The sequence below is a fragment of the Engraulis encrasicolus genome, chromosome 24 (assembly GCF_034702125.1).
Source record: "Engraulis encrasicolus isolate BLACKSEA-1 chromosome 24, IST_EnEncr_1.0, whole genome shotgun sequence".
Lineage (NCBI taxonomy): Eukaryota > Metazoa > Chordata > Actinopteri > Clupeiformes > Engraulidae > Engraulis > Engraulis encrasicolus.
Window position 1 is genome coordinate 40,277,159 of NC_085880.1, and position 15,482 is coordinate 40,292,640.

General features: G+C 42.7%; 1 protein-coding gene across 1 annotated transcript; it reads right to left on the reverse strand.

Annotated features, from left to right (window-relative positions):
• Nucleotides 1–444: 444 nt before the first annotated feature.
• Nucleotides 445–14,154, reverse strand: degs1 (delta(4)-desaturase, sphingolipid 1). The gene is made up of 3 exons (XM_063191587.1): nucleotides 13,882–14,154; nucleotides 5,037–5,779; nucleotides 445–4,696 (listed from the first exon to the last, which is right to left on the reverse strand). Exons 1-3 carry the CDS (start codon nucleotides 13,961–13,963, stop codon nucleotides 4,550–4,552), a joined length of 972 nt encoding a protein of 323 aa, XP_063047657.1. The 5' UTR covers nucleotides 13,964–14,154; the 3' UTR covers nucleotides 445–4,549.
• Between the last annotated feature and the right edge of the window lie 1,328 nt (nucleotides 14,155–15,482).

Consider the following 15,482-nt stretch of genomic DNA (forward strand, 5'->3'; position numbering starts at 1 on the left):
AGACTCTCATGAACAAATATTTACATGTTTCTACGTGATAGGAATCTGAGCAGCCGTCCATATTTACATAGGCATGCATGTCCCATTGTATTCGTCTGAGAAGTTGGGTTTTACAGTTGCCTCTCACTCCAACACCCCGAAGGTACACATTACCACCCCACGTTAACAACCCAATCAGCTGGCCCTTACAACGTCCATGTCTTTCCCAAAATATTGACCATAACCATTATTTTCTATTTTTATGGGGCTGGTGAACCTGGGTAGACTGAATCCAAATTTCAAAATATTTTACACTGGGCATAGAACCATTTAATTACACAGCTGAGGCAATGTGTTTTCATTGAAGGGGGGGGATTAATGCACCTGAGGCAATGTGTTTTCATTGAAGGGGGGGATTAATGCACCTGAACGACCAGGGTAGTAAACAAGACAAGACAGCAGAAATACATTTCAGTTCTTTAATAAAATCACAGCGGTGCAATGAAGCAAAACAGACATTTGTTACAGAAAAAAATTATGTCTCCACTTACAAGTGCAGCTCCCACTGAGGGCAAGTGTGGTGTTCAGTCAATCAGGTGAGGCCGACCGACAGGTGTGCTCTCACTGAGAGCTCCCCTGATGTTCAGTTGATCAGGTGAGCACGAGCAGGAACTACAAGGTTATCAGTCCCATATCCAGGTGTGTTCAAAGTGGATGCTCACCTGTCTGGCAGTGACTTCGCAGAACTCTTACAGTTGCTCTTATCACAAGGCCGTAATAAAAATCACAGACGCAGTTCTGGGAAGCACACTGCCAAGGACACTTATCTGGTCTGATGTGCCCTCACCTGATCTGATGGGCCCCCGAGTGAGATGCGCTGACTTGTTTTTGACCTTTAACCTTGAGTGACAGAGGTCAGATGGCATGAGATGTCAGAGGGGCTGCACTAAGGGGTACGTTCCATTATCCAAACTCCCCGTCCTCCATTGTGCTTGTGGCCTTGTGATGACTTCACAAGACGATAGAAGTTTAATTCAACATCTCGCAGAAGCGCAATTCAAAGGCCATTTTCTCATTTGCAATTGGGGTGCTTAATCAGGGGAAATGTCCCCCATAAGTTGGTGTGCCTAGGGCTGATACTGGGGAAACTTAATTGTTTTCTCCACAGAGGCGAGGCGCTTTGCGCAAGGCCACAAGCGCAAGTTGAGGACGTGACTTTGGATAATGCCGTGTACCCTAGACGTGCTTCCAGCTTGGGAGTTGGAGGTTGAGGATTGGGGAGGAGAGGGGCTGAAGGGGTCCAACTTCTCAAGCTGGTAAATAATACTGACAAAGGGCAGCTGTACTCCTCTGCACGTCTCTGACCCATGTCTCACTGGGAATGGGGGGGTGGGGTGGGGCTCATACAGCCTGGAACGACCTCCAGGACACACACACACACATTTCAAAAGGAAAGTGCCCGTAGTGTCCATGGTGTAAGTGGGGGGATTTCTTTTTACTACAAACAAAACAACGGAACACACACAGAATTTCCAGGACTTAAAAGTAATTAAGTCATTTTTTAAAACTAATGTCTGTATCTGGAATGGAATTTTGTGTGGTCTCTCCTGTACTGTATGTACTTTTAACAGCCATCCACCATGTACTTCCAACCCGCCATTATGAGACCATATACTGTGTGCCATAACCCTGACCCTTGATCTACGGTGTGGAATATAGATGTATTAAAGCAAAGGTTACAGCTTTTTACCTTCTTCTGATTTCAAAATGACACTTTTCACACCAAGGTCGGATGACCGAAACATTTTATTTAAGTTTGGAATGGATGTGTGCAAGATTTCTTTACGTTCTTCTGATAGCTTGGGCCTCGCATATCCATTCATACAGACTGGCAGACAGTGGGGCTTATCGTTACAAGAGAAGTAAAGGGCCAATGAGGGCACAGTAAAGGGCCGATGAGGGCACAGTAAAGGGCCAATGAGGACAGGGCTGAGGCAAGTAAAGGGCCAATGAGAACAGCGCTGAGGCACAGTGACCGTGACGATGATAACAGAGGAGCCAGCAGTGTAGCTGCTCTCCTTGTGAATGTTCAGGACTCTATTGAAAGACTTAAAAAAACAAACAAACAAAACATAGAGGTGGGGAATCAGTCTGATCAGAGGGAGGTGTTGTACATACAAACAAACATGCTGGCTTGCAAAAGGGGGAAGAGGGAGCAAGGAGGGAAAAAAGAAACAAAGCCAGTTAAGTATTTCTCCAAAAAATTTGCACTTTTTCCAGCCCTGGGTTAGGGGCAAGGGTTTGGTTAGACTGTCACACATACAAATACGGTACATACATACCTCATATGCAAGTGAAAAAAAACAAAACAAAAATCTAGAACAAGCCTTCTTAAAAGCATTGGTGCATTTCCAGTGAGATGACATAAAAAGAACATGAAATGGCTGTATTGCTTTTAGAGAACTCAAGATTTCGGCACGGCATCATTCAACACACTGTGCATAACGCCCCACAAGGCCACATGTGGTCCCTAACCCTAAAACAAAACTTCTTTCGACATATCGTGTATGCAATATATACAAGACAAAACAAAAAAACAAACAATTTGCCATTCCTTTCCGTAAAAATCTCTCATCTGAAACACAGGAGGGAACATCCATCCCAAATCAAAACCAGCATTGGAAATCTCTTCAAAGTAGATTCCTACAGCTCCAAACCATCTCCAAGTATACAGTACATTTCATATACAGCACACTGTACATCACTGAATACCAAATCAACCACCATGTTGTGTAGGTTATTTTGGGGTAACAACACCTTCCATTATGTTGATGCATCGTGGTGGCAGTCAGTTACACTCAACTGGTCACCATGTGCAAACCGGCCACAGACAAAGGCTTTACATTGAGGGAGGATTTAGAGGGCCATCTGGTTTGATCAGAGATCAGGAGCCTGTACCAAGAAGCTGGTTCTGGAGTAAACCAGGTAAACTTAAGAGATACATCATCTCTCTTCTATTAGATGATTTACCCCTTCACTTAACCTGGTTTACTCCAGAACCAGCTGCTTCTAGTATAGGCCCGAGAACCTGTCTGGACATTTTTTGTTGTTGCCCACAGCATGCATTGAGATGGGTGGAGGAGAGGAGCAGCCATTTCTACAGGCACAAGGTAAAGCCATCATCAGAGGGGTAATTCCAAAAATGTGGTTAAGTGATAAACCAGGCTAAGTTAATCTACAGGAAGTGGTAAACCTGCTAATAGACAGCCCACGGGAGTCATTTTAATTAAGAAAATTAGGACTCAAGGCCCTTCTATTAAATGATTTACCGTACCACCATCTCAAGGCTAACTTAACCAGGTGTGCATTTCTCGGAACCAAAGCTGCTTACAATATTTGCTACTTTGTTGTTTTCAATGCATTTTCCCATTGGCAACTACCGAAGTTGCTAACAGGCTAACAACTTCTCTTGAGAAATGCATTCCTGGTTTACTACGGAGCCAAGTTCTTGGAATAACCGCTGATGCATCAGCCAAGGGTGACCGACCTCATAAACCCTCTGTGTAAAAGACAGCAGTAGCAGTAGCAGCCAACTGATAGGAGACAGATATGCAATGCAACGCAACGCCTTTCTGATTACAGAAGTCACACACTCACTTTACACACACACTTCTACATCTGTGCCCTGTTTCTTGAAGGCATCGTTGACTGCCAGTTAGCAAATTAATAGGTTTCCAATGGGAAATTGCATTGCAGCCAAGTAAGTTGCTAACTTAGTTAGCAACAATGTTGTCGAGAAACACTCCCCTGTGTGTCTGTGTGTATTTACAGTGAGGGAGTTTTGGGTGTAACCCATGCAAGACACTGCCAACCAGCTCGTTTGCTAAAGGTTTGAATTATAAATGCAACGTGCTGCAGTAAAACAAATACACCTTAGCTTCGTAACGATCTGATTGGAGGCTTTAACAAATTCTGTCAACAAACAGCTCCTTAATCAGCAACTGATTTTTTGGCTTTTGTGTACAACTGCTCTTAAATATATATTTATATATATTTTAACTTTAAGACATCACCCCTTCCAATCGAATGGAAAGGGCTCAAAAAGAAATTGAAACTTAGTTCAGCAAATTTCACAACAGAAAAAAAGTGCAAGTAAGCACTGTGCAGTGTAAAAGAAAAAAAAAAGTAATGATAAATGTGATTGGTATAAGCACATCTGTCAGTGTATGGACAGTAGTATTTGGACATACAGACTATGCAAAGGGAATTAAAACCGTTTAAAAAATATATTTATGAAATGAATCTACCCACGCATCAATCATTGTCACACATCTACAACTACTCACACACACAAGCACACACACACACATCAACAACATACACACTACACACACATACATTAACTACGGCTGAAGATACTGTTAACTAATCTGGAAAAGGCAGTGATGGTGTGTGGACGTGAACTTCAAGATGGGGGCTTCACGGGATGGGGGGTAAGTTTTGTGGAGGGGAGAGGGAGGGAGAGAGAAAGAGAGAGAGGGAGACAGTGGTGTGGAGGAGAATAATAAAATCACTCTTGTTTAATGTCTCCCTTGAGCTTTCTCTTGACGCGGGAGTAAGGGCTCAGTTTATCGTCCATGATGAAGTCATAAAGCACCTTAACCCACGACGTGTACTGGGGAAGGTCGTCATAGTACTCCGATGCAATCTTCTTCACCTGGGAAGAGGAAGCACAACATAAGACGGAGATTTTTTTTCTTCATCTTTTTAATAGAATTGGAAAAGTGAAAATACATTAAAATAAATATGTTTTTTTCCCTTTGAACAACAAACAAACAAAAACCTACACATCAGACAGTAAATGAAATATCATATATCCACCAACTCACCATGGGTAGCCAGTGCCACGGGAGGTCACCCCTAACCCATTAATAAAAAAAACTCTCTCCATTACAGAGATTCTTTAAGTATATAAATATTTAAATAAATATATATATTTAAGTATTCTCCGAACTCCAACCCTAACCCCTGACCGCTAACCCCCCTCACCAACTCACCATAGGTAGCCTGCGTCCGGGTATGCTGGGGAAGTCGTGGTGCTCGTTGTGGTAGCCCACGTTGAAGGTGAGCAGGTTGAGTGATCCGTAGTAGGAGTATGTCTCGTGGCCCTTGAGGAACATGTAGTGCTCCGCTATGAAGTGTCCCGATATCGGATGCAGCCCCATGCCCAGCATGGAGCCCGCCAGCATGTACACCACGGGCTTGGCGCCCCACATCCAGTACAGCACGGCGTTGAAGGCCAACTGCACGAGCACATTCGCAATCTCCAGCTGCGTGATGGGCTTGGGGTTGATGCAGAGCGGCCGCACGGCGTAGAACAGCGGCTGCAGGATGATCCAGATGAACTTGCGGACGCGCGTGCAGAAGAACCAGCCCTCGAACTCGGTGGGGATGTCCACGTCCACGCCGTCGCCGCCCAGGTAGCGGTGGTGGTCCAGGTGGTAGCGCTTGAACGAGGCCGAGTACGGCAGGCCGATGGGCAGGTTGGCGAACATGGCGAACCAGCGATTGAGCTTGGCGCGGTTGTTGCCAAACGCCGTGTTGTGCGAGATCTCGTGGATGGCCAGCGTCATGGAGTGGTTGATGCAGCTGCCGAAGGCGTACGTCCAGAACATCACCCACTTCCAGTCCAGGTCCTTCACCAGGTAGAAGGCCAGGAACTGGATGGCCACCATCATGCACACAATCCACTTCAGCCGCGGGTCAGGGCCCATTAGAGATTTGATCTCCGGGTACTTGGCTGTTAGGGGGAAGGGGAAGGGAAGGGAAGTTAATGAACTCAGATGGAAAAAAAATAGTAATTAATACAAAGTATTAAGGCTGTAACAATGTTGTATCGAACCGAGAAATCATACATACACTCATAGATACTGTATCGCGATACAAGGAGGCAGCCCTTTTAAAGTTTTGGTACTCATCAGCCCAGAAAACAACCACATGCTATGAAGTGATAGTGCTTCCAAGCGTCATCATTATTATTATATAGAAACTTTTTAAAATTATTAGTAGCCTCTTGTAACCTATTCTTCCTATAAACTATCATAGTTGTTATTCATAAAGTTTATAATGTTGGCAAACGTGAAATCGTGGGGTGTATCGAACAGTAGGTCATGAATCGTGATCCAGACCGAATCGTGGGTTGAGTGTATCGTTACAGCCCTACAAAGTATATTTATATATTCATACAGAATTAAGGACTAGGCAGAGCAGTCACCCACCTTAAACACTAGTCAATCAGTCACAATGCCACTTCCTCCCCGACACACAAGTTAATAAACTCCATATAGTCGTTGAAACTGTCAATAAGTCTGTTACGTTTAGTGATTGAAACATTTTGGATCATTACGACAATTACTGTGCATGGAGAAATCTGATTCGGCTCTGCACATTGGACCCTAATGGACTACTTGAGAACTTGATCGGATATGCTAAACTTTGAACATATACACCATTATTTCACGTCACTTTCACCATTAAGGTCAAGTCCACCATTTATTTCTGGGTCTCCCTGATGGACCGTATTGCTTGGCCTCATGCTTTGAGCGGTCACATTAAGTCCAGCCCTCTCTACTACTTCTAAAGAACTGCCTTGTTACTACATTGCAAACCTGAGGGCCATTGACAGTTCTACCTGACTTTTCTTGTCAAACTTTTCTTACAGGGCACTTACAGGGCACTTAAAAAAAAAAAAAAAAAAAAAACAGCCAGACACAAAAGACCTCTCATGTTCTCCAGTCAGTGTTTACCTCTGACTAAAGGGGAAGGGAGGAGAAGGGAGGACTTCCTGAACTTTTTTTCACCTACAGAAGGCCCAGCCGGCTGACTCACTTGTATTGCATGACTCCTGGTTTCAGAAACTGAGTGATGATGTGACTGTGGCCGGCCGCCCAGGCCCAGTATCTCTACTGTGTGCGCTCACAAAGGAGCCGCCCTATTTACACTTCATGGTCATCAGTGTTGCCAGATTGGGTAGTTTTCCGCCGAATTGGGCTGTTTAGGATGGCCTTCAGTGGGTAAAACAAAGGGCATTGTGTGGGTTTTTCTGTAGATTTATGGCCATACAATCAATAGAATTTTGTTCAGATTTGGCAGGATTTTAGTGCCTCCAGGTGTTTTTTGAGCATTTTTTCTTTGGGCTGGAAATCAGTCACATCTGGCAACCCTGTTTGTGATGAAAGCGCGGTTGTAGACAGGACAAATATTAACACCTGTGGCCGGAGGCCACCGGATGCTGAGAAGTGGAGACAAGAAACATGTTCTCAGGAAGCATGAGTAGACTTCCTTGAAACAGCTTGGAATTATTTGAGGAAATATTTGAGGAAAAGAACAATGCTCTAGTTTCTCCCAAACACAGATTCCAAAGCAGTGGGGCAATAACCTTGTTATCTTTTGGACAGGAAGCACCATTTTAGAATTAAGCTGCCTGGTTACTGAGCTGCCACAGTATAAAATTCTGCAACCATATACGGCTCAATGATGGCTATTCTATTTAGGGGGGGGGGGGGTTCATTGCATTAATTGCGGGGTCAGTACATTAATTACCTTACTACACATTACACACTACACTAGCTGTGGTTGTAATACCTGACGTCTGAGCCCAAAAAATGCCATTGAGCCTGTTTATATGCACACCAATAAACCGTTTATGACCAGGTTTTTGGAGTAACCGGTTTATTCAAGCGCTCATGTAAACTGAATAAACAGTTTTCATAATCGGTTTATTGCCGTTATCGGTTTATGAGAAATTCGATTTGCACAGGTAGATTTTTGGCTAATAAATTTACTTCTGAAGACATGTATCCAGCATAATCTGGTTATTATTAGGTTATTGACATTCAAGAAGGATAAGAAGCCAATCACAAGCCTTAAATTCTAGCTTTGTGTCACACACTTGAGTGGAACACAGGCAACCAACGGACTACATATAAACAGCAATAAACCGTTTACTCCAATAACCTGTTTATTCCAATAACCCGATTATTGATGCACATATAAACGGGCTCATTGACTCATCCTCTGTATACAGGCATAAGCTGCACTAGAAAGCTTGGTTACCCTGTGCCATTATTTGCCATTATATATATATTTTTTGGGGGGGGGCTTTTATGCCTTTATTTGACAGGACAGTCGAAGATGGTGACAGGAAGCGAATGGGACAGAGAGAGGGGAGGATCGGGAAATGACCCCGGCCGGACTCGAACCAGGGTCCCCGTGGGTGGGCATGCAAGCCCAAATGCCTGTGCCATTTTTAATCTACAGTAAAATACTGTAATCATTAAACACAGCAAAGTTTGAGTCTGACAAAAAGTAGAAACCAAAAAAAATCAAATCCGTCAGTGAACATGTCCCAGGACTCAGGAGCCATTACTTCAGCAATCCCTAACCTGTGCAAACAAAGGCATCGTGGCCAGAGATTATTTTATCAGTTTGCCTTGGACGGATTGCGATAATAGACTACCAGCACTGTAAAGTCTGACTTTCTCAGGTACCATAAAAGGTTACAGAGACCTTGAAATCTTGAGGCAAGGTTACAAGGAAGTTTTTGTTTCATTTTCGTTTAACTCCACAGGTAGGATTGAGAAGCTGTGAAATAAGTTACTGAAATGCACACAGTGGCACTGGCATGACATTCGGGAAACTCCTGGCAACTGCTTTATAGTAAGCACCAGGGTTCTCAATTAACACCAGCCAACCGGCCAAATTCTGGTGAAATTTCTATTCAGCTGGTAGAAAAGACCAACTTACCACTTTGACCCATTGGTGAGTGTGTGTTTGGCTAGTGAGATTAACATCTACTAGCCAGTTTGGCGGGTAATGAAATAAATGTGTTAATTTAGAGCCCTGGTAAGCACAAAGCGGTGTAAGATGGCATCACAGAGCTAATGGAATTTCAACAGATGTCGAGAGACTGTGTACATTCAACACTCCTATGTGACAATTCCACAAAATGAACCGTAACTCAATCTTCTCCACTCCAACAACACAATGTGCCCCACCCTCTTGTGGACAAGGTGGAAGAAAGGAGACATTTCTAAGGTCCTGTCCATCACCACTTGTATGGTTAAAACCACTAATTTACGCATCTATTGAAATAAACCGGAAGGTGCTGAATGTATGCCAAGCTTTGTTGAGGGAGTGAGTGAGTGAGTGAGAGCATGGCACCAGGGTTGCCAGATGACACTGATGATTTCCAGCCCAAAAAATGCTCAAAACCCGCCTGAAAGCACTAAATCCCGCCCAATTTGAACTAGACTATTGATCTCTATGGCCATAAATCTCCAGAAAACCTACCCAAATGACATTTTTTAGCCTTTTTACGCGCAGCTGGTTATCCTAAGAAGCCTAATTGGGCGGGAAACCAACCAATCTGGCAACACTGCATGCCACCCAGGATATTTGACAACCCATGCAAATAGACAAGCAAGACCAGAAGCCACCATTGTGTCGTTAAGGTTAAGTTCCTATTCTATGTGCTTGACTAAAATAGCAACACCTGAGGGCCGTATGACATGTAAAACTTCAATTGTGATTGGCAACATCAAAGCCAAACTAAACATCCGCTAGGCTAGACGATGACTTCACAGTCAAAAGCTATTTCTTTAAACAGCAGCCTGAAAAACTGATGATCTTTCAACAAAGAAAAAAAGATTATGTATAATCTCTGTACTCTTGACATCTTAATTACGGCTTAAATGGTTTTAAATGTGTTCTTCTTGTGACTCACAAGCTAACACTTGCTGAAAGTTTTATTACCGGTACTTTATTTTATAGAGCTACCTGATAGCCACTGAGGGCATGTTGACCAGGCTATGTAGCAATGTTGCTAACACTGTAGATAAACACAATGTGAAAAATAACAAATAAAAATACAAATAAAAATAACAAATAAAATAAAAATAAAATAAAAATAACAAATAAAAATGACCCTTCTTTGCATCTGAACTTGTTTTGTTATATTTCCTGTGTACTTCATATCTGCTAGTGATGTTGGCTATTAAGTTATGTCTTCGATTGTACCGGTAAGTCGCTATGCTTAAAAAGCGTCTGCCAAATGCAATGTTTATAATGCGTCATAAAAGACAGAAGCCCTCAGCCGAGGAGGTAATTAAAAGGTCCTGTCAAACAACAAAAGAGTAATTACCCTAACCAGTCAAGATTCAAGAACTTTATTCTCATTGTCAAAAAAAGGCAACGAAATAGTGTGTGGACGGCAGCACAACATTGAGTAGTAGATTCCCATTTAACTCATTTAACCATTGCCACCTTAAAAAGCTGAAACTTTTACTTTAGCCTTGATCCCTGAAGTACTGTACATGAAGAATACCGTCCCCCCGATTCTGTTAAAAGCTAGGGCCAGACACTTACACTAAAACACTACCTGGATTTGTTTCATAACGGTCAGGGGGAAAAAAAGACTCAGGAAAGAAAACACCAGGTTACGCCTGTGTTTTGAAAAGGAACCACACCAATCAGCCTAAGTGCAAAATAAACTGTGAGAACAATGCGATACCACAACTTAAGCAACCTCTGTGTCAGAGTTGTGCAACCATACATACATGTTTAATTGCACAGTTAAATGTTACTGCTGTCATCTGTCAAGTTTTTCTAATTGCTGAGGGTCAAAGTGACTGACTTCCAGGTCATTCACTGGTGTGTTGTCAATGAAAGTCCTCTGTTTCAGAGTTATACCAACATACAGTACATACATGTTTAATTGCACAGTTAAATGTTACTGCTGTAATCTGTCAAGTTTTTCCTAATTGCTGAGGGTCAAAGTGACTGACTTGCAGGTCATTCACTGGTGTGTTGTCAATGAAAGTCCATGGAATTTCTAGGGCATCACAAAAGCCTGGGTTACATCATTTGAGTGAGTGAGCAACTAACTGAGTTAGTGCTAGTGTGTGTGTGAGTGTGTGTTTGTAACATGTGTGCACTTGTCCCCGTACAACATGTCGTATCCTGCTTGAGGCTCACAGCTCTGCTGAAACGAGCGCCTACCTATGGAGCCTACCAATACACCTCCTTGGGCAATGGCCTCTGCCTGTGTCTCCACACGCCCAACACCCTCACCGTTATACCAGAGGCAACTCTCAACAGACCGCTTCCAGAGTCTTGCGTATTATAGGGTTTCCCCAATTTATGCACTGGCAACGATGAGAAACAGGGTTAAAGTAAAAGGCTAAATAAAAGGAATTTTCTTTATCTCTTAAGAATACATAGGCTATTCTTTTCCATAGACAGCCCTTTATATTCATCTGCTTCACCACACAAGACACACCAAATAAGAGGACGCCTTCACTTTAATTCCCACTCCAAGATCAATAAAGTTACCCTACTCTCTAGCTAGTTACTCTGTCTAGCTCCTGTGACAAGTTACAAAAATTGAGAGCTGTTGCCTGTTGCACATGCAGCACTACACCACTCAATAGATTGTGAGATGTGTTGAGGCCAAATCTTGCCGTGACAACGCCCTTCGCAGCCTGCCATTAGCACACCAGCCCACTGATCCCCTTCTAATTAGGAATCACCAGCCTGAAGGGACTTGCCACTCGTCCATGTTGGGCATGGGAATAAGATCTTAAACCTCTAAACCACTGCTTCTCAATAAAAGCTCGACTACAGCCTCCCTGGGGGCGTTGGGAAGTCCTGGGAGGGCGTGGATGAGGCTACAACTGAGAAGGGGAGGTGCTTAGTTGCCATTGGAAGGCATTCGTCTATTTTATTTTTTTGTGCCAAGGGGGCTTTGGCTGGCCTGTGATGAGAACAAGGGGGCTTTGGAAAGCTTATGATCAGGTCAATGGGGCGTTATCTCAAAAAAGCTTGAGAATCAATACTCTAAACTTCACTCCTCATTCAAGGTTACCAGCAGCAAAACTCCAGTTAGCCTGCTTCTTCTATCACAACCTGGATGTACATGACAACCAGCACTTCTTTTTGCTTCAAAAACATTAGGCAAATAATAATAACATCATCCCTCTTGCAAAGCATAGCTATTCATCAATTGAAGGCCTTGTGCTAAAAACTTTCTCTCTGTTCATGATGAACAACAATGTCATCTTGTTCTTTATTGTTTACCAACAATGATGACAGAGTCGTCTTCATGTCCCTTGGTGCCCAATTGTGCTAAGCACAAAAGGGACTGAATTATTCAGATGGGATTTGGCGGTTACCTCAATGACTGCTGTATTGCTTTGACAGGACACCAACCGATTCACAATAGCAATACCCTCTACCAACCAATTAACTTGAAGAGTCTGTTTTGTTAGCATATTAGAGGGGGTGGCAGTGAGGGTTTACTTCTGTGGTGAATGTGTCAGGTTACAAGAGGACATGATGCAGATATTCATAGGATTGCTCAGGTCAGGCCTTTGATAAGTGTGCTTTTGTTCGGAGGAGCCACCATTTCGAGAACCAACTGTAAGTTAAGTTGGGAATAGCACAGGTCTCTTTCGCTGAACACAAGGCTCCCCTTGTTACAAAAGAACAAAAGGCTTGCAGCCTTGCCCTAAAGACCCGAGTCACATTTTTGACCTCGTCACGTGATAGTCATCAGAGCTTTCTACAGGCCTAATGTTTACAGTGAGTTATGTCATGTTTTGACAGACTAAACGTACTTCTTTGACAATACAATTGATGATGTCCATGAATGAATGAATATCAACTTGAAGATGATAAGCCACATCAATGTGTTGAAACACATTGAAACAATTTGTGGAAGTGCTTTATCTTTTCTGTAGCCCCTGGTCAGAGGAAGTAGGCCTACCGGGTGGAACAAAATAGAAAGATAGCAAAAACAGCCTGAGCGAAATGACAACCCAGAATGTACAAACAACACTTCTGACCCATATTGAATATTGGAATGTCACTGAATAATTCCCAAACATGTAAAACATGTATGATACGAGCCCACAAAATATGCTGAAAGAGGTACGCCTACAGGAAGTAAGGTAACCGTTAGCTAACGTAAGTTATGCAATGAGCTAACATTTCTCTAGCTAATGAATGACAGCAACCCTTGGATTATAGTTTCTAACGTTGTCATTTCGGGTTCACTTTACAGATGATTGAATTCAGCTCGTTGATAATTAATTTGCCACTGTTGCACACTGTGAATAGCGTATTAATTATTTACACCTATACGAGACAACCATTGCACTGAGGGAGATAACTGTTAAGTCACTTCATCTTCCACTGGGACAGGCAAGCCCGCTATGTCGACATGAGCCCTCTCCTCCAGCTAGCTCCTCCAACACTAGCTAGTAGCTAACACTAGTTAGCAAGACAGCCAATCTTTTCGCATAGGTCCAGGGAGTGGCTGAAGTATGTTACCTCTTGGCCAACATAACGGTAGCACTTCTAGAGCAGTGACCTTATGGCCAGGAGATCTGTAAATGTGAAACTAATAAACCTACAGTAATTATGAGGGTAAAAATCAAAAGGCTGGTCCGTTATCTCCCTTCAACACACATTGACAAAAGACCAGCTTACGCAACCATGAAATGTTAAGCAGGCCATTTTCAATAATATTAAATCAAGTGTTTTTTCTACGTGGTATGCTCTATGTACTGATGCAACAACAATTTAGTTGTCATTAAGTTATACCTTCTGAAGTTGGCAAACGTGTTAACTTTACTCCGGGAATGACAGTTCCACTGTGCACAAATGTCGCTAACATTCAAAGAACCCATGTTAGCTATCCAACTCTGGCACGCATTCTCTTTCAAATGCACCTGAAATACAGCCATTAAGACATCACTGTGTTTTAATGTTCAATGTGTCCAACATCAAAAAATTAGGTCAATGCCCTGAAAACTCTGCCCCACATAACTGTGATGAACTCACCTAAAATTTCTTTCCTTCGGTCGGCATGGGGCTGATCCGTATACACCCATTCGTAATCTTCCCGAGCAACACGATTACCCATTTTTCTCCAATTTGCAGACCAGACTATCTGAAATTATGAACTGGAGATGGATTTTCAAAAGCCTAATTTATCCTCTCGCCCCACCACTCCAATCCAGGCAGCTAGGTCCGTCGACTGTGTGGGGAAGTTGGGAACCCGCCGGCACAGTACCTCCGCTCTCCTGGCATACCAACCCAGACTGAGCAGCAGCGTGAAATGTTTCCAACGCGTCTCTCAGCACCCTGTTGACGTATCCACTAGGGAGGGTCAACTTCTCGCATCGAATAGAATTGACCAAGTCAGATCCACACCATAATAGCTCATTAATGAGCCCTGTTTGAACAGCTCGCCCAATTGCCTAACCAAACATCTCATAATGGTCTCACCTTTACTCTCCCTGGGGCAAAGGCAATGAGGTGGTATAATTAATACATAGGGGAGAAGAGGATATTCTGACTTTATTATTACAGTATTAGGGATAGGGGCCCACAGTATTGGAAGAATTCTTGTCTTAATTACATGCTCTGCTTTCCATGCCCAAGGCCAAATTGTCTGTGGCCTATTCCTTTCATTTTAGTGACAATTTGAACCTGTTTACTGTAAAGGGAAGTTGTCAAAAACGCAAAGAACAAATTCAACAGACGCAATTCTCATAAATTCTCATTTAACATACATAAAATAAAAAAGACACAAGACATTATCAATGATACGTTAATTTGTTTAATATGTTCCATTTTTTTATTACATTTGTAACAGTAACGTGTGCAACAAATCATGTGTTTAAGCCCATACCAGGCCTGATTACAAGATTAGGTTTTATTCCTTTTACATACATGAAATAATTCCACAATCTAAATTTGAAATACATAAAGTTTACAGTACAGTCATTTCTAAACAGAGACACAGTCTCGCATTAAGCCACACTTTTAACATGTATGTATTGTATGTTTGGGCGCATCCCTTTTGTTGCTTCACGCGCCTTCTGATGGAGGGTAGACTTGTGATTTTTCAGTTGTATGCTGCATTTCCAGGATTCATCAGCAAAATAAAACAAAACAAACAAAACAAAATCGGTGCCAAGAGCCGCCTCATGCCATGAAGAATATGGAGCATATCAGTATGCATGTTTGTTTCAGCGCCAACTACTGTTACTCCAAAAAATAAAATTGAAAAACTAAAAAAAGAGAGGACAGCCCCGGCTGGCTTGGAACTGTTTCCCCATGAGTGTTGACACCCCAGAGAAATGCTTGTGTATCAAGGACATGATCACAGAATGATCAAGGCAATATGTGTGCAGATCAGTAAGCAAAAAAAAACATTGCAGAGGATTTCTCCGCTATAAGTAAAAGAGACAGACACCAGACTGTAGCTCATGTCTGATTCTCAAGCCAACTGCTAATATCAGAAGTAACAGGGCAATGGGCATTTTCAAGAACGGTTTCCAAAGGGATAATTTTCTTGAGGATGACTTTAAAACGTGGATAGTACTCATAAAACTAAAACAAAACCAGCTGATGAGGTTTAATGAATAAGATGCACA

Bases quoted from the DNA above. Each gene is read 5' to 3' on its own strand.
- degs1 (XM_063191587.1), bottom strand. From the start codon at position 13,963: ATGGGTAATCGTGTTGCTCGGGAAGATTACGAATGGGTGTATACGGAT. The intron at 5,780-13,881 runs GTGAGTTCATCA...TCCCCCTAACAG, and splicing joins CCGAAGGAAAGAAATTTTAG to CCAAGTACCCGGAGATCAAA. The intron at 4,697-5,036 runs GTGAGTTGGTGA...TCCTCTTCCCAG, and splicing joins CCGGACGCAGGCTACCTATG to GTGAAGAAGATTGCATCGGA.